The sequence below is a fragment of the Geotrypetes seraphini genome, chromosome 7 (genome assembly GCF_902459505.1).
Source record: "Geotrypetes seraphini chromosome 7, aGeoSer1.1, whole genome shotgun sequence".
Taxonomy (NCBI): Eukaryota; Metazoa; Chordata; class Amphibia; order Gymnophiona; family Dermophiidae; genus Geotrypetes; species Geotrypetes seraphini.
This window is the reverse complement of record NC_047090.1, coordinates 159,530,332-159,553,794: the sequence shown is the minus strand read 5'-3', so window position 1 is coordinate 159,553,794 and position 23,463 is coordinate 159,530,332. Positions and strand designations below refer to the sequence as shown.

The following is a 23,463-nucleotide window of genomic DNA, read 5'->3' as shown; positions in this document are numbered from 1 at the left end:
AAAAGAAGGCGAATCTGAGATTGCAATTTGCTTACCCGGGCCTCTGGAAGGAAGACCTTCCCCAAGGAGGTGTCGAACAGAACCCCAAGGTACTCCAGATGCTGAGCGGGGACCAACCGACTCTTGGAAAGGTTGACCACCCAGCCCTGTGACCGGAGAAACTCAACCACCCGAGCCGTAACTCGGGCGCTCTCCTGCAACGACTTCGCCCAAAACAACCAGTCATCCCAGAAGGGGTGCACCAGAATGCCCTCTGACTGCAATGCCGCCGTGACGACCACCATCAACTTGGTGAACGTCCGGGGAGTCGTGGCCAGGCCCAAGGGAAGCACACAGAACTGATAGTGCAGACCCAATATCGCAAAGCAAAGAAAGAGCTGAGGAGAGGCCCGAATGGAAACAGGCAAGTAGGCCTCCGCCAGAGCGAGAGAAGTCAGGAACTCCCCCGGCTGAACCGCCAGAAGGACAGACTGCAGTGTGTCCATGCGAATAAAAGGGAATTCTGAGAGTCCTGTTGACCTCAGTTTAAACCAAGGATGGGCCGAAAGGTCCCCTCACTTTAGGGCCCCATAAAGGAAATGGCGTACCAGCCGATACTGCACTCCTGAGGGGACACTGGACAACTGCTTTGAGATCTAGCAAGCGCTGAAGGGTCTGGCGAAAGGCTAGCGTCTCCCATGCCACCTGACATGGAGAGGCTAGATATGATCTGGCAGAGAGCGGGCAAAATTCAAGTACATAACCGTCCCGCACCACCACCAGGACCCACTGATCGGACGTGATCTTGGCCCACTTGGGAAACAAGTTGCGAAGCCGGGCACCCACGGGAACCAAAGGGGGCGCCGGCAAAGAGACATCGCGCAGGACGGGCAGCAGGGGAACCGGGGGGGGAACTCCCAGCCCCCCGACGGGCCCCCTGAAAAGACTGCATGCGCTAAGCCAACCGACCCCGGGGAAAAACCGGAAGCCTTGAAAGAAGCAGTCCCAAGCCCCAGGCGAAACTTGCGAAATTCCCGCAGACGCCCCCGGGCAATGCCAACCCGAGATGCCGGGCGGGCACGGTCCTCAGGTAGACGGGGCACCTCAGAGTCCGTCAGAGTCTGAACCACCGGATCTAAGTCCTCTCTAAACAAAAAACAACCCCCGAAAGGGAAATTTTGGGAAGTTCAGTTTTGGGCGCGGCAACCGCCGACCAAGCGCGAAGCCACAAGGTACAGCATGCGGCTACCAAAAGTTCCAGACTTAGCAGCACCAAGTCACAAAGAACAACCGAGAGGAACGAGGCAGTCATCTCAAACTTCACCACCTCCTGATCCACTAAGGACCAGTCATCAGACTCACGATCCAGGACATGCTCAGACCACCGAAACACGGTACGAGCCACCAGCCCCACACAAATAGCCGCCTGGACCCCCAAGGCAGAGACATCAAAATTATACTTAAGAAGTGTCTCTAACGTACGCTCCTCAGAGACCCTAAGAGCAGAACCGTCCATAACAGGCATGGTATGCCGTTTAGGAAGTGCCGAGACCACCGCATCCCCCATTGGCGAAATTAAGGTAGCCCTATCCCCCTCCGGGATGGGATACCCATGAGCCAAGGCGCACACCAAACGAAACGGTGCCCGTAGGCCACTGCGCCAACACAAAATCCCGAAATTCCTGACGCACAGAAAAAGAGCGGGAAACAGGACAGACCCCCCCGAAGCAGAGGGGCCCCCATATGCGGGGTCTCCGGTGGCGCAACTTCAAAAATGCAGCACCAAGGAGACCTGCTACATCAGGTCTAAAAGCTCATCCCTCTGCATAAAAAGCGCACCACGGACGCATCTGCTCTGGAAGACGGGAAACCCGCCGCCCCGCTGCCAGCGGGCGTCCCCTCTAGAGGATCCTGGAAGCCTGCCAAAGCAGCCAGGTCCTCAACCATGCCAACACGCTCCTCCGACCACCAATTCGCAATCCAAGCCCCCCCGCGGGCGCTTGGATGAGGGAGGAGGAAGAGGGGACGCCAAACGAAAAGAGGGAGGCAAGCCATAGGGGGCGCGGAGGGAAACCACCCCCGAAACCCCCCAGGTGCACATGGGACCCCCAATTGTCTGCACAAAGAAAGAAATTAAATTGGGGACAAAAAACCCCTGGGGGTCCCCAGGGACTCCCTGCCCCAGCAGGGGTCCCTGCAGAAACTTGCCCCTGTGTTTGCAATACAGGGGGAAGGTCACCTGAGGTTGCAGACAAAATGGAGGGGCCAGACAGAGAAAATGGCGAAGTTCCCGCCAAAAATGCTCCCTCCATGGCCTGTAGCGGCTGAGAAGCCTGAACAGTCCCAGCCGCTAAAACAGACAAGTCGGCATCAGCTGTCAAAAAATCAGCTGAGAGGGAATCCTTCGGGGAATCCCTCCGTGGGTGGTTGGGGAAGACCGGGCTTCCCCACTGCTCCCAGCCGACTCGCGAGGCACCATCGGCGGGGAGCTCTGGGCGCCTGCAGCCGCTGCCGACAGAGCTCCACCACCTCACCGGGCCAAACTACCGATTTCAGTCCGGCCGCGAGTGCCTCGCGGCTGGACCTAATTGTGTCCCACTCCCCGGAGAAGGGCACAATTGCTCCATACGCGACCTAGCTATAAAAAAGTGCCAGTTAGATGAAAAAATACAGTAAAATACAGTTTTCTTAAAGGGAAACAACCCTCCAGAACAGCACTACCTCAGGATTTTTTTTTTTTTTTTTACAGAACAGACTCCACAGGCTTTCGAAGCAATATGCCTTGCTTGATTTAGGGGGCAAGTCTTACTGCTGAGGCTCCTCTAGAAAAATGTGGGGAGGTGGAGGAAGTGGGGGAAGGGACCCCGCTCGAGACCCGCCGGGTTTGACACCCCCGAGGTAGGACGGACCCCCCAAACAGGGCCCGCCCAAGCTCCGTCCGGCCAAAAACAGGGACTAGAAACTCCCTAAACAAATTCCAACAGCCCTACCAAGGGAGATGGGTACAGATCACTCAACACCTGCTGGAGACTGAAAGAAGACTAATGTAAATAGAAGGGAGTATATTATATACTGTCCCACAGTTTTGTTTTCAGTCTCCACCTGCTGGTCATGATTGGATATATACCCATTTGTAAAGATTAACCTCTACTGGTCTGGAGAGTGCTAAAGAAGTAGTTTTATAATGCATAGGAATACACGTGAATGCCATTTAAATGTGTACATGATGCACAAAGTTTCTAAAATGACTTCCTTAACAGATCATGTATAAATAGATTACCATCAAGTTTTGCACCAAAAGAGATCAAACCCAACTACTTAAAAAGTCAGTAGATTAGTATATCAGATGAGGTAGCTGAAAGCAAAGATATCCTACTGTAACGAGAACCTGCTGCACAGAACATGCATGGCTGCTTGCACAATCTTCTTTTGCATTCTAACCTTTAACGCTTCCATTTCACCCTCCAGCTGTTTGGAAAACAATTCGCTATGCTCGCGGAGCTTTCGTTCTTTTGATGCTTCTGCTCTCGCATCTTCAAGCTGTGCTTCCAGCTACAAGATAAGGTTAACAATTAGTGCCTCTCAAAGTAAACAGAAGTGAACAATGCTTTAAGTGTACAAGCTGCATTGGCAAAGCTAAAACCATTTTAAATTCCAATTTTAATAAAGCATCAATCTGTTTTCATGCATAGTATTGTACAGGAAGAATATTCTAATGGAAGGTAGCTATTAAGATACAGTAAAAATCAGACTTCTACCACTCCTCAGTTTGTGAGAGTGACTAACCTGTGGTATTCCAGTAATGCAGGTTAGTCATGCCCATAGTACATCAAAAACACAGCTTGCAAGCTGCACTAATCATACTGCCTGTGAGCCTCAAGCCACTAATATGAAGCCTGATGCTCTCAGGTCACATCTTAAAGGAATGGATAATAAAGGTAAATTCCCCCCTTCATCCTGGAGCCCCCCTACTATGACGTTTCCAAGCCCTTCCCCCCATGCAACCCCTCTCTGCAAGGAACTTTCCTGCTCTACTAACTCCCACCACCCTCACTCCACTGGACCTACCTGATATGATTGATGTCTCGAGGTTACAAGGCATAAGCAATCCCATTACTCCATTCCTTGTTAGCATAAGGATCAAAAAGGTACCGTGACCTCTGGTGGCAGTTTCATAGCTCTGTTCCTATGAGCCACGCTGAAGTATATGGGGGCCTTATGATTTATATGGCAGCTTGACTCCTAGCACCAATACTGTGAAATTACTACTAGGGTTGTCAGCTTGTGATTTCATTATGGATTTTCAAGTACATGGGGGTAATATGTAGAAACAAAACAAACAATGAAAAAAAAATACCTTTTTAATTGGGCTAACCTCTTTTGAGAATTCTTCCCCTTACCAAATGTTTATGGAAACCTGTGAAATTTCTTTTGTATGACAATTTTGGCTAAATAAACCCAACCATGCTAGTTATATAATTCCATTTGTATTTCATCTGCATCTGGCAGATTCTCTTTGTTGTAAACTGCACTGAACTGTTAAGGTATAGTGAGTTATAAATAAATTATTATTATTATTTATGATTAGCTTTCCAAGGTAACCCCTTCTTCCTCAGATCAGACGGGATTATCTTCAAAAGCTAATCATAAACTACATTAAGTTAACCCAATAAAAAAGGTATTTTTTTTCCTTTATGTTTGTTTTATTTCTACATATTACCTTGAAGAGTGGACCAACATAGCCACCATACCATTTCATTCTAGTATATGGGCAATTCAAACTCTTTCTTTTAATTTCCTTTCCTTTACAAATTCACTTGCCAGGACTAATCATAACATACCCTATAGGTGCAATGAATGCTCCTGGACATTTGTAAAGCCATAACAGTGTTCATCCAATTGTGTGGTTTAAGTAAAAAGGAGAAATTAAGTTCTTACCTGCTAATTTTCTTTCTGTTAGCTTGTAGACCAGTATAGTCCTTACGAATAGGTATTATACCTCACTGTGACCAGCAGGTGGAGAGTGAGATCAAAAACTTGTATATTAGGATAGACTCCCCCCTAGCAATCCAGTCTGACGAATAGCCAAGCAGAACCTCGGAAAGATTACAACTGAAAACAGTAAAACTGACTCCAAACAGGAACGTAAAAACAACAAACACCTGTAAACAACTGTTGGAGCATGTAGAGAACTAAAACCTGGCATAGACAATGTTCCCACAGCTCACTAGCTAAGCTTGCTGACCCATAGCCGCTGTTCTTAAATCTCCCTGGCCCAAGAAAAATACTAGAACCTGCAGAAAAAAACAAAATCTGCATGTGAGCAAAAAAAACTCGTAATCACCACACAAAGACAGATAGGGTGGATGACTATACCGGTCTACAGGCTAACAGAGAAAATTAGCAGGTAAGAATCTAACTTCTCCTTCTGTAGCGCCTGTTAAACCAGTATAGTCCTTATGAATGGGACGTACCAAAGCAGAACTCATCAAAGGTGGGACCCCAGAAGGGCCAACACCAGAACACTCTCACCGAATACTGCATCCTGATGAGTGAGAACATCCACACGGTAATGTCTGACAAAGGAATGCAGAGAAGACCAAGCTGCAGCCTTGCAAATATCCACTGGAGGCACTAGAGAAGACTCAGCCCAAGAAGCCACCTGACCCCCGAGTGTAAAAACCCTTAAGAAATTCTGGAACAGGATTTTTCTGCAAAATGGAAGCAATAGTCTCCTTGATCCAGTGCACAATAGTAGCCTTGGAAGCACATCCCCCTTACGAGGACCCGCTAGAAGGACAAAGAGATGTTCCTACTTCCTGATCTCCTAGGTCCTCTGCACATAACAGCGAAGGACCCAACTGACATCCAACTTACACAACTGTCTCTGCTCGGAAGATCCCTCCCAACAACCCAGGTCCACCGCCTGAGTGACATGAAAAGGAGAAACTACCTTAGGCAGAAAGTAAGGAACAGGCCACAAGACAACCCACTCCCTAGAAAATTCCAGGAAGGGAGACTGACATGAGAAAGCCTGCAGCTCAGAAACATGTCTAGCAGATGTAATTGCCACCAAGAAAACCACTTTAAGATCCTTCAAGGAGCAGTCGCCCAAAGGTTCAAAAGGCAGACAAACCAGAACTGACAGAACCAGATTCAAATCCCAAGATGGAACAGAGGGTCACACGGGAGGCTTGAGCAATTTGGCCACCTGCAAGAAGCGAATCACATCAGGAATGGAAGTCAAATGTTGACCTTTTAACAATCCACAAAAGGCTGTCAAGGCCGCAAATTGAACCCAGAGAGAAGACCAAGCCAGTCCCCTGTCTAGGCCATCCTGCAAGAACTCTAAGATGGTAGGCAGGGAAGCGTGAAAAGAGACCATTCCACGCGCAGCACACCACTCCTCAAATATACGCCATATCCTCACATAAGCCCAAGAAGTAGAAAGTCTCCGGGACAGCAAGAGGGTGGAGATCACTTTATCAGAATGCCCCTTCTTACCTAGGCGTTCCCTTTCAAGAGCCATTCCGTAAAACAGAAGGGACCCGGATCAAACATTGGAATGGGACTCTGAGTCAGAAGGTCAGCTGAGAAAGGGAATCCGCCACCAGATGCCTCACTAGATCCACATACCACGGTCACCTGGGCCAATCCGGAGCCACCAGAACTATCAGGCCTGGATGACGAACTATGCGGAGAAGAACTTTGCCCACTAACGGCCACGGAGGGAACACATACAACAGACACTCCATTGGTCATGGTTGAACCAGAGCATCCAGCCCCTTGGCCTGACCATCTCTGCGACAACTGAAGAAGCAGGGTGTTTTGGTGTTGAGAGTTGTGGCCAACAGGTCCATGAGGGGCTGACCCCAAGACTGAACTATTAGCTGAAAAACTGTGGGACTTAGACACCACTCTCCGGGATCTAGGGCGTGGTGACTCAGAAAGTCCACCTGAACATTCTCTATACCCGCTATGTGGGAGGCCAGGATGTCCTGAAGATGATATTCCGCCCATAGCATGATCAGAGCTGCCTCCTGCACCATCAATGCACTCTTGGTGCCACCAAGATGATTGACATAGGCCACCGCCGTGGCATTGTCCGAAAAAACCCTGGCTGTCTTGCCCATCAGAAAGGACTGGAAGGCTAACAGCGCTAGATGGATGGCTCTGGTCTCTAAGATATTGATCGACCAGGAAGCCTCCTCTGTGGACCAGGTGCCCTGAGCTGAGTGACCTAGACACTGAGCTCCCCAACCTAGGAGACTGGCATCAGTGAGCAGCACCGTCCACTGCGGCTGGTCCAGACTCGCCGCTTATACAATAAGAACATAAGAACATAAGAAACACCTTCACCGGATCAGACCAAGGTCCATCTAGTCCGGCGATCCGCACACGCGGAGGCCCATTTAGATGCTCCTTTTTGGAGACCCGGATTTCCCGTATCCCTCAATATGATCTGCAAGAAGGTGTGCATCCAACTTGCGTTTGAAACCCAGCACAGTATTTTCTGCCACCACCTCCTCCGGGAGAGCATTCCAAGTGCCCCCACTCTTTGTGTGAAACAGAACTTCCTGACATTTGTCCTGAACCTGCTGCCATTCAGTTTTAGGCTATGACCTCTTGTCCGCGTCACATCTGAAAATGTCAGTAATGCTGCTTCCTGGTTAATTTGATCAAATCCCTTTAATATTTTAAAAGTCTCTATCAGATCCCCACGCAGTCTTCTCTTTTCGAGTGTGAACAGTCCCAGTTTTCCGAGGCATTCCTTGTAGCTTAAATTCTCCATTCCTTTGACTAGTTTCGTGGCTTGCCTCTGCACCCTCTCCAACAGAATTTTATCCTTCTTAAGGTATGGAGACCAGTGTTGGACACAGTATTCTAAGTGTGGTCTGACCATTATTCTGTAAAGTGGCATTATAACATCTTCCGACCTACTCGTGATCCCCTTCTTAATCATGCCTAACATCCTATTTGCTTTCTTCGCCGCCGCCGCACATTGAGCCGATGGCTTTAGGGTTCTGTCTATCAGCACCCCCAAATCTCTTTCTTGTTCGCATTTGGCTAATGTCACCCCCGAGATCTTGTATTCATGTTCTTTGTTTTTCTTTCCTAGATGCATCACCTTGCATTTGTCTATGTTAAAATTCTTCTGCCACTTTATCGCCCACGTTTCCAGCTGATTTAGATCTTTCTGAAGTTCCTCACAGTCCCTTTGAGAGCCAACCGCCCGACATAGTTTTGTATCATCCGCAAACTTGATTATATTACAAGATGTTTCCACCTCCAGGTCATTTATAAAAATGTTGAACAAAATGGGACTAAGAACCGAGCCCTGGGGCATGCCGCTGGTCACCTTTTCCCATTCCGAGAATTTCCCATTTATGGTTACCCTCTGCGTTCTGTTCTCTAACCAATTTCCGATCCATCCGTGCACTTCTCCTCCTATTCCATGACTTAGTATTTTACTCATAAGCCTTGCGTGCGGAACCTTGTCAAACGCTTTTTGGAAGTCCAAGTAAATTATGTCCATTGGATCTCCACTATCTATTTGCTTGTTAACCTTCTCAAAAAATTGAAGTAAATTTGTCAAACATGACCTCCCTTTCCTGAAGCCGTGTTGACTAGCTCTCATTAGGTTGTGCTTTTCCAAGTGTTGTACAATGCGGTTTTTAATTAGTGCTTCGATTATCTTCCCAGGAACCGATGTGAGACTCACTGGTCTGTAGTTTCCTGGTTCACCTCTTGATCCTTTTTTGAAAATTGGGATGACATTTGCAATCCTCCAGTCGTCTGGTACTTGCCCGGTTCTAATTGACATGTTAGCTATGGATTGTAGTAGTTCCCCAATTTCTATCTTAAGTTCCTTTAACACTCTCGGGTGAATCCCATCCGGTCCAGGGGATTTATCACTTTTTAGTTTATCAATCTGAAAGTAAATCATGTCCAACTCCACATTTATTGCTGTTAGGCTCTCCTCTATGCCTCCGGTGAATACCCTCCCAGTGTCTGGTATTGTTGTAGTGTCCTCATTTATGAAGACAGAGGCAAAGAATGAATTTAACCTATCAGCAACCTGTTTGTCTTCTTTGATTGACCCTATCATTCCTTGGTCGTTGAGAGGGCCCACTGTTTCTCTTGCTGGTTTCTTCCCATTTATATATCTAAAAAAGGGCTTAAAGTTTTTGTTTTCTTGCGCTATCTTTTCTTCATAGTCTTTTTTGGCTTCTATTACCGCTTTATGACACTTTTTCTGGTCGATTTTGTGACAGTTCCAGGCCTCTGTCGTTTTTTCCCGTTTCCATTTTTTAAACGAGTTTCTCTTTTCCCTTACTGCAACCTTCACCTCTTTGGATAACCAAGCAGGTTCACCTTTGTTCTTTTTCCGCCTTCCTTTGGATATTTTCGGTATGTAAAGATTCTGTGCTTCAATGATGGTGTTTTTCAATAGAGACCATGCTTGTTCAACTGAATGGATTTCTGCTTTGCCCTTCTTGAGCCATTTTTTAACCATGGTTCTCATGCTGTCGTAATTCCCTTTTTTGAAGTTAAAGGTTGTGGCTTTAGTCTTGATTGGTTTCCCCTTTCCAATACCAATGGTAAAATTGATCATATTGTGATCACTTGTCCCCAATGGGGCTGTAACCTCTACATCTGCTGTCCTTCCAGTAATGCCATTTATAACCAAGTCTAGGATTGCGTTTCCTCTTGTCGGTTCACCCACCATTTGTTCAAGGAAACAATCTCCTATCATCTCCAGGAATTTTGTCTCTCTGCCGCAGATTGACGTTCCCAGTTTCCAGTCTATCCCCGGAAAGTTGAAGTCCTCCATGATCGTTACATTTCCTGATTTACATCCAGTGTGAATTTCCTCCATCATTTCTTTGTCTGTTTCTTCAGTCTTTCCCGGTGGTCGATAATAGAGGCCAATTTGTATATCTGCTTCTTTATGTCCAGGAATCTTTATCCAGAGGGACTCTAGTTTACCATTTGCTTCCATCTCCCCTTCTCTAACAGACTCTATTTCCTCCTGGACGTATAGGGCAATGCCTCCCCCTTTTTGCCCAATCCTATCTCTTCTGTATAGTTTGTATCCTTGCAATGCCGTGTCCCATACATTTTCTTCATTCCATCATGTTTCTGTTATTCCTATGATATCCAGTTGTTTATTCCTTGCTAGTTCTTCCAGTTCGCCCATTTTGTTTCTTAAGCTTCTGGCATTTGTATACATACATTTAAGATCTGCTCGTGCTAATTTCCTGGATTTAGTGGTTCTCCCACCCCTTTTTGTATCCAATTTAACCTTTTCGTTTTCATTGCCTCCCGTAGTTTCATCTTGTTTTTCCCCTATATCTGTGTGGTTTTTTGAAGTTTCTTCTTCAGAATATCCTGGTGTCCGGGCCATCGACTGGTTGTCGACTGTTGGCTGGGATGGGAGGTCTGGAGCCACCACCGAAGACTGCAACGAGCCAAACCCCAAAGAGGAACAGGATGATCCAGACTGTGCCTCTGAGGCGACCACCTCTGAAGAAGAGCATACTGAAGAGGACTCATATGGGCACGAGCCCACCTCACCACATCTAGGGAAGCTGCCATCGACACCAAGACTTGGAGGAAATCCTGTGCCCGAGAACAGTGGGACACCAAAAGCAGGCGAATCTGAGATTGCAATTTGCTTACCCAGGCCTCCGGGAGGACGACCTTCCCCAAGGAGCTATCGAATAGAACTCCTAGATATTCCAGGCGCTGAGATGGAGACAACCGGCTCTTGGAAGGGTTGACGATCCATCCCAGCGACTGCAGGAACTCCACCACCTGAGCCATGACCCAGGTGCTCTCCTGGAACGACTTTCCTTGAATCAACCAGTCGTCCAGATAAGGATGAACCAGAATGCCCTCTTTTTGCTTGAATCAACCAGTCATCCAGATAAGGATGAATCAGAATGCCCTCTTTTCGCAACACCACCATGACGACAACCATCACCTTGGTTAACGTTCGCGGAGCCGTGGCCAGACCAAAGGGAAGTGCACAGAACTGATAGTGTTGCCCCAAGACCACAAAGCGCAGGAAGCGATGATGGGAAGCCCGAATTGGAATATGCAAGTAGGCCTCCGTCAGATCTAGAGAGATCAGAAACTCCCCCGGCTGAACTGCCAGAATCACAAACTCCAGAGTTTCCATGCGGAAGGATGGTAGGTGAAGAGCCTTGTTGACCCCCTTCAAATCTAGGATGGGCCGAAAAGTCCCTTTTTTCTTCAGCACCACAAAGTAAATCGAGTGCCAACCTGTGCCCCACTTCTGAGGGGGAACTGGAACCACCGTGTGGAGATCCAACAATCTATCTGAACATAGAAGGGGGCTCAGGGTTCCTTCCCCTTTGCAAAGAAGTCTACCGTCTATGGACCTTTGCTCTCTCTCTTTCTACAGAATTAGAAGCGGTATACATTCCAGGCAAGATGAATATCATTGCAGATTCCCTCAGCTGCAAACTCGATCCTCACAAGTTGATTTTACATCCAGAAGTGGTACAACACATTTTTCAACAATGGAGCACCCCTGCAATACAGCTTTTTGCTTCCGAAGTCAAAACTCAGTACACCAAGTATTGCTGCCTATGTACTGCCCCTCAAGCAATCGCAAGAGATGCTTTTTCCATCCCATGGAATCTCACTCTGCTGTATGCCTTTCCACTGATTCCACTTATTTCCAAGTTCATCAGAAGATTGTTGGAGACAGCGTTCAAATGATTCTCATTGCTCCTCATTGGCCCAGGCAAATCTGGTATCCGATGCTCCCTGAGCTTCTCGATTCTCCTCTACTTCCTTTAGGGGATCTCTTCTTTCACAACAGAACGGTCACTTGTTACACCCCAATCTTTGCAGCCTCAGTCTCATGGCATGGAAATTGAACGGATGATCCTTGCTGACATCCCAGTCTCTTCATCAGTGAAAACAGTTCTTCTTGCAGCCAGACGCCCATCCACAAGAAAGCCTTGTCAACTTAAGTGGAAAAGTTTTACCATCTGGGCATGTTCTCAAGCTCAAGATCCTTTTTGCTGCCTGATCAATCACATTTCGGCATACTTGCTGCATTTATCAGATTCGGGCCTTAAGACCAATTCTGTACATTTTCATCTTTCAGCCATCTCTGCATACCATCACCTTTTAGATGAGAAGTCAATTTCACACAGTCTAGTTTCTCGGTTCCTTCGACATCTCACTAACCTTCTGCCTCTACCTCCAGCTTGGGAACTCAATATTGTTTTGGACCAGTTGATGAAATATCCATTTAAACTTTTGGGGTCTGCCACACTACCTTCCCTAACATGGAAAACAGCCTTCCTCATGGCTCTTACTTTTGCAAGAAGAATTAGTGAATTGCAAGCACTAGCCATCTATTATCCATACCTCCAATTTTTCCCAATAAGGTCCTCATGCGGACTCACCCAAAATTTCTCCCAAAGGTTGTTACAGATTGTTACAGGTTGTTTTTCCCTCCTCCATACTCTTCTTCAGCAGAGCAAAGTCTATAAACATTGTACTGCCGGAGAGCATTACATTTTTACCTGGACAGAACTGCAGCTATCTGCAACACTAATCAGCTCTTTGTCTCCTTCAATTCAGCTACTCAAGGCAACTCAGTATCTAAATGAACTATATCCTCGTGGATTGCCCATTGCATCTCTTTTTGCTATACTAAAGTTCATCTGTTTCCTCCCATACAGAATGGAGCACATCAAGTACGAGCAACAGCTTCCTCAATTGCAAATTTGAAATCCGTCCCATTTCAAGATATCTGCAAATCAGCGACTTGGTCCTCAGTTCATACGTTTACTAAGCACTATTGTTTAGACCAGAGTTCAGCGCAAGAATCATACGTTTACTAAACTCTATTGTTTAGACCAGAGTTCAGCGCAAGATATTCAGTTTGGATAATCAGTCTTCTGCAATTTATTTGAGCTATAATTTATTTCCTCCTCCCATTTTCTGCTTGGAGCTAGGAACTCACCAGCAAGTATGCCTACATTTCCCCTGCTTATTTCCAGAGAAAGCAAAGTTGCTTACCTGTAACAGGGGTTTTCCATAGGCAGAAGGGAATGCATCCACACTTGCCCACCCACCATCCCCACACCATTAGACTTTTATTCTAAGCTAGTAACAAAACTGATTAAACAGGGGAGGAGCTCAGAAGGCAAGGTGTCTGCACATGCTCAGTAAGTTAAAAAAAAATAAAAAAACCAAAATAAAAAAAAACTACCTTGCGGAGAGCAACGGCACTCCAGCTCAATCACAGGAATTCACCAGCATGTGTGGCTGAATTCCTCTGCTATCTACAGAGAACCTGTTACAGGTAAGCAACTTTGCTTTGTGATGGCAGCAGGTTTCTTTGGTTTCTTCAGCACCAATAGTAAACGCGATGCCGGGTAGAGGGGAGTGCATGGAGGAGAGCAGCGGCAGGGGTTTGTGTGAACAAAGAATAGTGGTACCAATGTTCATCATAGGGAGGGGCATATGTGGAGAATAGCCATGCCAGTGTTTATTAGGGAGAGCAGGAGGTATTGTTCTAGGAACATTACAGCCCTGGTGGTCTTCGGGAGTTGAACAGAGGTGGAGAAGGACAGCTGTGCCATTGGCTAGGTGGTGGCTCAAATATAAACCAAGATACTAATTTCTGGGTCAAGTTTTTTGGCCCAAAAAACTCAATTTATATTCCAATATATATGGTAGACACTGAGTGAAGAAATACTTTCTTCAGCGTCTTTTAAATCTATTATTTAGTAGCTTCACTGCATACTCCTTAGTCTCAGTATTTGTGGAAAGAGTAAACAAGCAATTCACATATACCCATTTCATTCCACTCAACTCAGTATTTAATAGACCTCTTATATTTCTCCCAAGCTCTCTCTTCTCCAAGCTGAAGAGTCCTAGCTACTTTAGCTTTTCTTCATAGGAAAGTCAAAATCTAAAATAAGTTTTATTCTGTTTACAGTAAATATTCCAATTTGGGGGATTTTACAGATTACATAAATCTTTTATGTGTCAGCCTACAGATGTTAACATGTCTTTAAATAACCAGCCACGTTACCTCCTTTCTGGCTTTTTCAGCTTTGCGAATTTCCTGTCGCATTGAGTCAATTTTTTGCATGACACCTTCCACCTCTTCCTCTTTGTCACGGAACTGCCGGGAGAGCTTTTGTTTCTGAGAACGCAGATCTGCCAATCTGTCATTCATTTCAGAAATCTCCTGGTGAGCTAGTTTTCTTTGCTGATGAGCATCCTTCAGATCTTTGGCCTGTGACTTTTGCCTTTCCAGAGCTTCTTCTAATTGCTGAAAAAGAGGAAAATTAAACCTCATTAAATAACTGGGTGAACGCAAAGAAAAACTGGTGCTAACGTATTTGATACCAGAATTTTAAGCACCTATTCTGTTATCAGCTAAAATTGTTACAAATGTATTTCATTTTCACAGCAGCCTCTACAATATTACAATACTGCTATTGATCTACTTTCAAAGCTACAGTATTGATCAGAAAATTATGAACACTAGTGCTTTTTATGCTGATTTTAGAAAATCGTTAGACATATCTGTTTGACATGTTTTTTTATATCCTAGCTGTGTTACTGTTTAATTCATCCTTGTTTAATTGATGTATTCCAATTTTAATTGATTGTTCATTATGTTATTTTATCTACACTGACTGTATGTATTTTTCTTCTGTTGTGAGCTGCTTCGAACCTTTTCTGGCATAGCGACATACAAAAAAATAAATTATTATTATTGAAAATGCTATCATTGGTGGAATAAAGAGAGGATACCATGAGAAAACTAAACACAGAGAAATATCAAACTAATAGATTACTTCAATATGGCCATGTTTCAACAGTCTTCATCAGTAGTATGGGTAAAATCAAATTACAGTCAAACCTCGGTTTACGAGCACACCGGTTTGCGAGTGTTTTGCAAGACGAGCCAAACATTTGCATAATCGGCACCTCGGAAACCGAGCTTGACTCGATTTCTGAGCGCCCCCCCCTGCGATCCGGCATCCCCCCGCTCGTGTCATCCGCCCCCCGCCGCGATTTGGCATCCCCCACGCACCCAAACACATTGGCTTACTCCACCAACACCAACACCAGCACCAACGAACAAGACATGCCAGTGCCCGAAGATCTGCCGTCTTCCTTTTGCTGGGCCTTGAGCTAGGAAACAAAATGGGGGAACTAGAGACAATAGCAAGACATGATAAGTTGGAAATCATTGGCATAACAGAAACATGATGGAATGAAGAAAACAAATGGGACACAGTACTACAGGGATACAAACTATATAGAAGAGATCGAGTAGGGCAGAAAGGTGGAGGTATTGCCCTATATGTTCAGGAAGGAGTAGAATCTGTTGAAGTGGCTACGACGGAAACGAAAGAGAAGCTAGAGTCCCTCTGGATCAAGATTCCTGGCCAAAACAGCGCAGACACGAAAATTGGCCTTTACTATCTTCCCCCAGGACAGGCAGAGGAAACTGACTCAGAAATGATAGAGGAAATCAAACAAGAATGCAAGACGGGCAATGTAATAATATTGGGAGACTTCAATTTCCCGAGGATAGACTGGAAACTAGGAACCTCCAACTGCTGCAAGGAGGCCAAGTTCCTGGAGGCGCTAGGGGATTGCTTCCTGGAACAAATGGTAAAAGAGCTGACAAGAGGCAACACCACCCTGGACTTGGTACTAAATGACCTCACGGGACTGACAAAAGAAGTAGAAGTTACGGTACCGCTGGGGACGAGCGATCACAATGTGATCAACTTTAAGCTTGACATCGGGAATAGAAAACGTGCCAAACCCTTAACCAAAACCTTTAACTTTAAAAAGGGCAAATACGATCGCATGAGAGCCATAGTGAAACAAAGACTCAAGAAAAAGGTGGACAAACTTGAAACGGTAGACCAGGCATGGTCCCTACTGAAAAATACTATCACAGAAGCACAAAATCTTCACATTACGAGGATCTCCAAAGAAGGGAGAACAAAAGGTAAGGGAGAACCGGCATGGCTTACCAGACAGGTGAGGGAAGCCATAAAAGAAAAGAAGGACTCTTTCAAAAAATGGAAACACATGAAAACAACCGAAGCATGGAAAAAACATAAAGATGATCAGAAGAAATGTCACAAGGCGGTGAGGGATGCCAAAAAGGACTATGAGGAAAAAATAGCGCAAGAGGCCAAAAACTTCAAGCCCTTCTTTAGATACGTGAAAGGGAAAAAACCCGCAAAAGAGGCGGTGAGACCCCTGGACAACCAAGGAAGAAAAGGGTACATTAAGGAAGATAAACAAATTGCAGACAAACTAAATTCCTTCTTTACGTCCGTCTTTACGGAGGAGGATACCGCAAAAATACCAGAAGCAGTGAAAGTGTTTAGTGGAGTAATAGAAGACAGCCTCACCACAGTTGAAGTGGAGTTGGACCAGATATACTACCAGATCAACAAACTTAAAAGTGACAAATCCCCTGGACTGGATGGAATTCACCCGAGAGTCTTAAAGGAATTGAAGGTTGAAATCGGAGAGTTATTGCAAAAACTCGCCAATCTGACAATCAGAACTGGACAGATACCAGATGACTGGAAGATAGCGAACGTCACGCCAATTTTCAAAAAAGGATCGAGAGGAGAACCGGGCAACTACAGACCTGTGAGCCTTACGTCTGTCCCTGGAAAGATGGTTGAAGCACTGATCAAGGATAGCATAGTCCGGCACTTAGATACACACGACTTGCTGAAACCCAATCAACATGGGTTCAGGAAAGGGAAATCATGTTTAACGAATTTACTTCAATTTTTTGAGACCGTGAACAAGCAAATTGATAGTGGAATGCTGGTGGACATAATATATTTGGACTTCCAGAAAGCATTCGACAAAGTTCCACATGAAAGACTTCTCAGGAAACTACAAAGCCATGAAATAGAGGGATATATACAAAGGTGGATATGCAAATGGCTGGAAAACAGAAAGCAGAGAGTGGGCATAAATGGGAAGTTCTCAGACTGGGAGAAAGTGACTAGTGGTGTGCCCCAGGGCTCGGTACTTGGGCCGATCCTATTTAATATTTATATCAATGACCTGGAAGACGGAATATCCAGTGAGATCATTAAGTTTGCAGACGACACAAAGCTATGCCGGGCAATCAGATCGCAGGAGGATAGCGAGGAACTCCAGATCGACTTGTATCAGTTAGAGAAATGGGCAGAGCAATGGCAGATGAAGTTCAACGTGGAGAAATGCAAAGTAATGCATTTAGGTAGTAAGAATAAGGAACACGAGTATAGAATGTCAGGCGCAACTCTGGGTAAGAGCGAACAAGAAAAGGACCTGGGTGTACTGATAGATAGGACCCTGAAGCCATCGGCACAATGCGCGGCAGCGGCAAAGAAAGCAAACAGAATGTTAGGAAAGGAATCACGAGTAGATCGAAGAAAGTCATAATGCCGCTTTATAGAGCAATGGTCAGACCACACTTGGAATACTGTGTCCAACATTGGTCTCCCAACCTAAAGGAGGATATAAAACTGCTGGAGAGGGTGCAGAGATGAGCAACGAAGCTAATAAGAGGTATGGAGAACTTGGAATATGAGGAACGACTCAAGAAACTGGGACTGTTCTCCCTTGAGAAGAGGAGGCTGCGAGGGGAACTGAGACATCGATAAAATAGAGCAGGAAAATAAATTATTTACATTGTCCAACGTGACACGGACAAGAGGACATGGTTTGAAGCTAAGGGGGGACAAGTCCAGGACAAATGTCAGGAAGTTCTGCTTCACACAGAGCGTGGTGGACGCCTGGAATGCTCTTCCAAAGGAGGTTATTAAGGAATCCACTGTGCTAGGATTCAAAGGCAAATTAGATGCACATCTCCTTACGAGAGGCATAGAGGGATATGGGTGACTAAAACTACATCAGGTGTATACCTGACTGGGCCTCCGCGTTTGCGGATCGCCGGACTAGATGGACCATGGGTCTGATCCGGAGATGGCAGTTCTTATGTTCAAGGCCTTCTAGTCTCACTCGCGGCGGGGGGATGCCGGATCGCAGGGGGTATGCCCAACCATGGGAGGGAGGGGGGGAAGTGGAGCAGCACCGCTGGCCTCGGGGGGTGGGGGTGGGTCGGAACGCATCAAGCGAGTTTCCCTTACTTCCTATGGGGAAACTCGCTTTGATATATGAGTAACTTGGTTTACGAGCATGCTTCTGGAACGAATTATGCTCGTAAACCAAGGTTCCACTGTATATTGCACATTAAAACCACAAATATCAAAATACGCAAAACATAATAAAACTCAAAAATTACAGATAATGCAAATATTACATATTATAATATTACAATATTATTCATTTACTTTAATATTGATCTACATATCATTTTACATATATATGTTAATGCATGTTATAATATTTGGATTATTTTGGCAAGAGATTGCCAATATGCACAGTACAAAGCACTGCATATGATGAATGGAGAACACATCACTCAAAAGAGAAGGAGGAGAAAGCTGAGCCCTTAGGAAAACATTTCTAACCCAACCAGAATATATTTCAGTCTTTCATCTCATGCAATGCCAAGGCAGAAATGTTAAGTGAAAGCAATAAAAACCAACTGGCCGCTGTCCCAGCTGTTATAATAGCGATTTTAAAAATGCGAGCCATTCTCCAAAACACTCATGCAAATGAGGATGGTGGAGAGTAGCAAGATTCGCTAAATTTGAATGTGCCCATCGCTGGTGATAGGCAAAAAAAAAATAAAAAAAATGAACACGACAACAAAAAATTGAGTTGCAAGTAACCTTCCACCCGACAATGGAAGAGATGCCCAATCTCTCTGACTATCAATGAACACCCCTCCCTCCCCGCAGCAGCAGGAGAGATGCCCAATCTCTCCCGCCACCAACTGACATCCCCCAAAACCCTTTGGCAGTAGTACAGATGCCCAAGCTCTCCCACCATCACACAACCCCTCCAACTTGTGCCTCTGATACCCTCTCCCCCTTACCTTACTTTCAGATGGCTGGCCAGAGGGATGCCTACTCCCTCTGGCCAGCTGACCCACCTCTGAACTCTGAGGACTTTCTTAAGAGATCAGGTTCCACAGGTGACCCTTGAGGGGAGGAATGCTGGACTAGTGCATAAGCTTAGTTCTAAGAAAGAGGTTATAGAGGATCTGCATTAAAGATAGTTTTCACAGCAACCTGTGAACTACTTTCTGGGGCTTTTTGTCATCTGTAGCTGGAGTGGATAATTTGGATGACTCAAGAGCGGCGTTTGGAGAAGCCGCTCTGGCGTTGTTGGAAACCTCGCTGAATCCCAAACACGAGATCCCTCTAAGACTGGGTTTCCTGGTCGCGCTGACAGGATCATCACAGAGTTCTGATATGGCTGTTGATGGTGGCAGGATCCCATCGCTGTTAAGGTGTTCTGACCCCATGAAATCCTCTTTTGGTATACATTAAGGAGGTAAAAAGTGGAGATGATCGAATGTGCCCCAGGGAGACTCCAGGTACCATCACTGTAGAGCAAGTGGGGTCTGATAGAATAACTGGCATGTTTAAGAGGTTTGAACAGGATTTAGGAGCAGTTTGTAGAGCTATTGAAAAATTGGAGTATTTAGTGAGTCAACGTTTGGATAAAATTGATGAAGGGTTGCTTCTTCTTTAAAACCAGGTTGGGAAACATCAAGATCAACTAGATAAACATTCTGGGAGTCTACAAAAATTAGAAAAAGATCAGGGGAAAGTTCTGGATTGTCAGCAAGAACTAATTAAAGATAAACTGGAGACAACTGAGAATTTCAATAGAAGATTAAATTTGAGATTTGTGAATTTCCCTAAACATCTCTCTTGTCACCAACAAATGTGGTAAAATAAATACTTTTTACAAATAAATTTTACAGATTCTTAAGAACTTTATGCCACCTTTAACCAGGGCTATTATCTAACCTCTGGTTTGTTGGAGAAGGAAAAAGACGAAAAGAAGAATGAGACGCCTAGCCTCGATCTGACAAGTTTTTATGGTGTTTGTTTTTTTTTTTAACTCTCAGTCTGTGATTATAGCTGCTAGGCTAACACTGATAGTGACTTTCGACTTAGAACACGATAGAAATTGGATTTTGAGACTATATTTTCAATATAAGGATGTTACATTCTGTGGTTCAAACGCGTTGTTTTTTCCTGATTTGTCCAAGGTAAAAGAGCGTATGCAAGACCTTTTTAGGTCTGCATCAGCAGGTTGTGTCTTTGGGTGCTACTTATTTTCTTCAATTTCCTTGTAAGTGTATCATGAAATATCAAAGTCATACTTATGTTTTCTTAGAAACATGACATCTAAAAAAAATTTGGAAATTAGAATAGCTCCAATTCCAATGGCCATTTCTTCTCTTTTAGGTTAGCTCATATTGGATCGACATACTCTTGCTTTATATGAATACCAGTTAGACTTTCTTATATTTCTTTTTTTTCCCGTTTTGAGAATATTATCTCCATTATTCTTTTCCAACATCTTGCTCTCCATTATAATGGACTTAGACAAGCACTGATCTGTAATTATATTATGATAAATCAGCTGTGTGTTATGCTCAATTGTCATTAAAGCACACAACAGTGTCCCAACCTATTTTCCAAATAGGAACATCTGAATGCGAACATGCAACTTCCTAGTGTGATGCCACCAAGTTAAGGGGTCAGGCTTCCCTAGCTGAGCTATCAAGTGAACTTTACTCACTTTGATCAAATTGCTCACTTTATTACACTATCTTGTTGAAAAGCAGTTCTTCAAAGAAGCATGAAGAGAACAATGTGATGAAGGCTCAAAATTATAAAAATAAGTGGACACTGAAAAGTAGCAAAGCTTGTCTGAACCCTTTAACTTTCTGACAGAAAATGTAATTGCAACACACATGGCACACCTTATGAATGTCTTCTTTCTCCTGCTTTAGGAGTTTACAATGCTTTTCAAGTCCTTTGAGTCTGGTTGTGGAATCCTCATATTCTTGCCTTAGTGCCACCACATCTTCAAGCTGCTTCTCCAGCTTATTTGAATCTAAACAGAATCAAAAGCTAGATAAATTTTCTTTTTATAAAATATTTTCAGGTAGCTGTAGGGTCCTAGTACATGTGCTTTCACTAAAAAATATTTTTATTTTACATCTTTCATTCTGGATTGTTCTAAGCAAAGTGGCTTACCTGTAACAGATGTTTTCTGTAGACATTAGTTGACATCCCACATTGGGTGATGTCATTGCACAGCACTAGAATGGAACAACTCTACCAGAACTCGGAACTTGTGAAAAAACTCAGTGTATGTGCAGTCTTTCCTGTGTACAGTGATCTCCTCAGCCTTTCAGCTCTATAGATTAAGGAGGGAATTCTGTGTACAATTAATCCTTTGAGTGAATATTCAAATGTCATGGTAAGCTTGTTTTTTCTTTTTAAACTTTGGTGACAACGTTTAAATTTATTCCATATATTCAGCACCCTTTCCAGAAAGTCAGAGGCACTGAACATATGTATTTAGCAGTGACTCCTACTAGATCTATAGATAGAAGTGATATATGTTGTCTTTTTTTTTTTTTTTTTTTACAGAACAGACTCCACGGCTCTCAAAGCTGGAGGGCTGACCAACCAGGGAGCCTGCCGGCTGAGGCACCTCTACAAAAATATGGGGAGGTGGAGGAAGGTGGTGGGAGGGACCCAGCACGAGACCAATTGGGTTAACTTCCCCGAGGTCAGACGGATCCCCAAACAGGACCCGTCCAAGCTCTATCCGACACAAAAGGGGAACCCAGTAGTCCAAAACAAAATTCCAACAGTACTAAGAGGGGAGCCGATCTAGTCTTACCCACCTGCTATGGAGACTGAGACAGACTGAGTTGCTAGGCAGATTCTAGCCTGATATACAAGTTTGTGCTCAGTCTCCACCTGCTGGTAGCAGTGAGGCATTCCATTCTTAAAGACTATACCAGTCTACCAAGTGATATAGAATTAGAGTGAACACCCATCATAACCATTGTGAGAACTTCAAGACTAACATAATGGCTATCACCAAGATTTCAGGGGCTTTTTTCCATTTAACTTATTACTATTTACTTTATTAATTGCGTCGGTCAGCTGTTCCAGAATACCTTTCAAATCACAAGCGACCTTCAAAATTACTGTATTGACAGTATAAAATTGACACTGAATTTCCAAAGATATCAGATGATCAGAAAGAGCCACAATTATAAAGTGTAGCTGAAAGCGTGAAACACCCTGTTGAAAATTAAACCAGCTTGAGGTCTCAACACTACACTATCACTATTTCTTCTTCATTTTTTAAATGGCTGACTCAACTACCACCAATGTATTTAACATCTTGTTGAAACCTGAAGTTAGTTAAATCTTTTCATTTTAAAGACCCTGGAGGAAAGGAGAGACAGGGGTGATATAAGTGATACAGATATTCAAATATTTGAAAAGTATTAATATAAAACCTTTTCTGGAGAAAGTAAGGCAGTAGAACTAGAGGACATAAATTTAGATTGCAGGGGGGGGGGGCGATTCAGGAATAACATGAGGAAGTACTTTTTCACAGAAAGAGTGGTAGATTCCTGGAACGCCCACCTACAGGAGATGGTGGAGATGGATGTGGTAACAGAATTCAAAAATGTGTGGGATAAACAGAAAGAAGTCCTTTATGGAAGGCATGTAAACCAAACAAGCTTAGCAGCAATTAGATGATAACACCAGTATTTCAGAAGCAAAGTCAGTGTTGGGCAGACTTCTGTGATCTGTGCTTTGATCATGGCTGGACAGATTCAGCTTTAATTGTTGCAGAACAAGGTCAATGCCAGGCAGACTTCTACGGTCTCTTTTTTGGGGGGGTTTCTTCTTCTTTTTCCTTCATTCCCCACACCCAGTTGTGTTAACCTTATATGTTTTTCTTTTCTATAATTATTGTAGTTTTTTCCTTTTTTCCTTCATGTTCATATTCGTTTTCCCTCCAGCAAATGTCATTTCATGTACTTGTTGTTCTGTAATATATATATTTGTATTGTTTTTACCTGTATTTTATATATACTTATAATTCACCTAGAAATTCTTTGATAGGTGATTATATCAAATTTTAATAAAACTTGAAACTTAATTGTGGCTGGAAAGATTTGGAAGGGCTGGACTTGGGCTTTGATAAATGCTTCAGTAGTTGGAGAACAAGGCGAGTCAGGTCCGATTCTCTTTAGGACGCCAATCTCGGCAGCTGCCGATTGTCAATCATGCATCGGTGTCCTAAAGAGAATCACATCTGCATTGCTGAACAAACGCCTTAAATGTAGGCCACATTTTGCAGGTCTACATTTAAGATATTGCCTACGAAGTTGTGTAGGGATGCTTAAGCACACCCAACGTCACTTCTGGGTGAAACCATACCCATACCCCACTTTGGACGTGCTTAAGCATC

At 44.4% G+C, this 23,463-nt stretch overlaps 1 protein-coding gene across 3 annotated transcripts in view; it reads right to left on the bottom strand.

Moving 5' to 3' along the window:
• Positions 1–23,463, bottom strand: part of CDC42BPB (CDC42 binding protein kinase beta) — a 344,482-nt gene that overhangs the window by 196,903 nt on the left and 124,116 nt on the right. For all 3 annotated transcript variants that reach the window (XM_033950846.1, XM_033950844.1, XM_033950845.1), the window contains exons 12-14: positions 20,936–21,069; positions 14,069–14,311; positions 3,421–3,531 (exon numbers count right to left, since the gene is read on the bottom strand). In XM_033950846.1, coding sequence (XP_033806737.1) covers positions 3,421–3,531; positions 14,069–14,311; positions 20,936–21,069 — 488 coding nt within the window. The remainder of the gene's footprint in view (positions 1–3,420; positions 3,532–14,068; positions 14,312–20,935; positions 21,070–23,463) is intronic.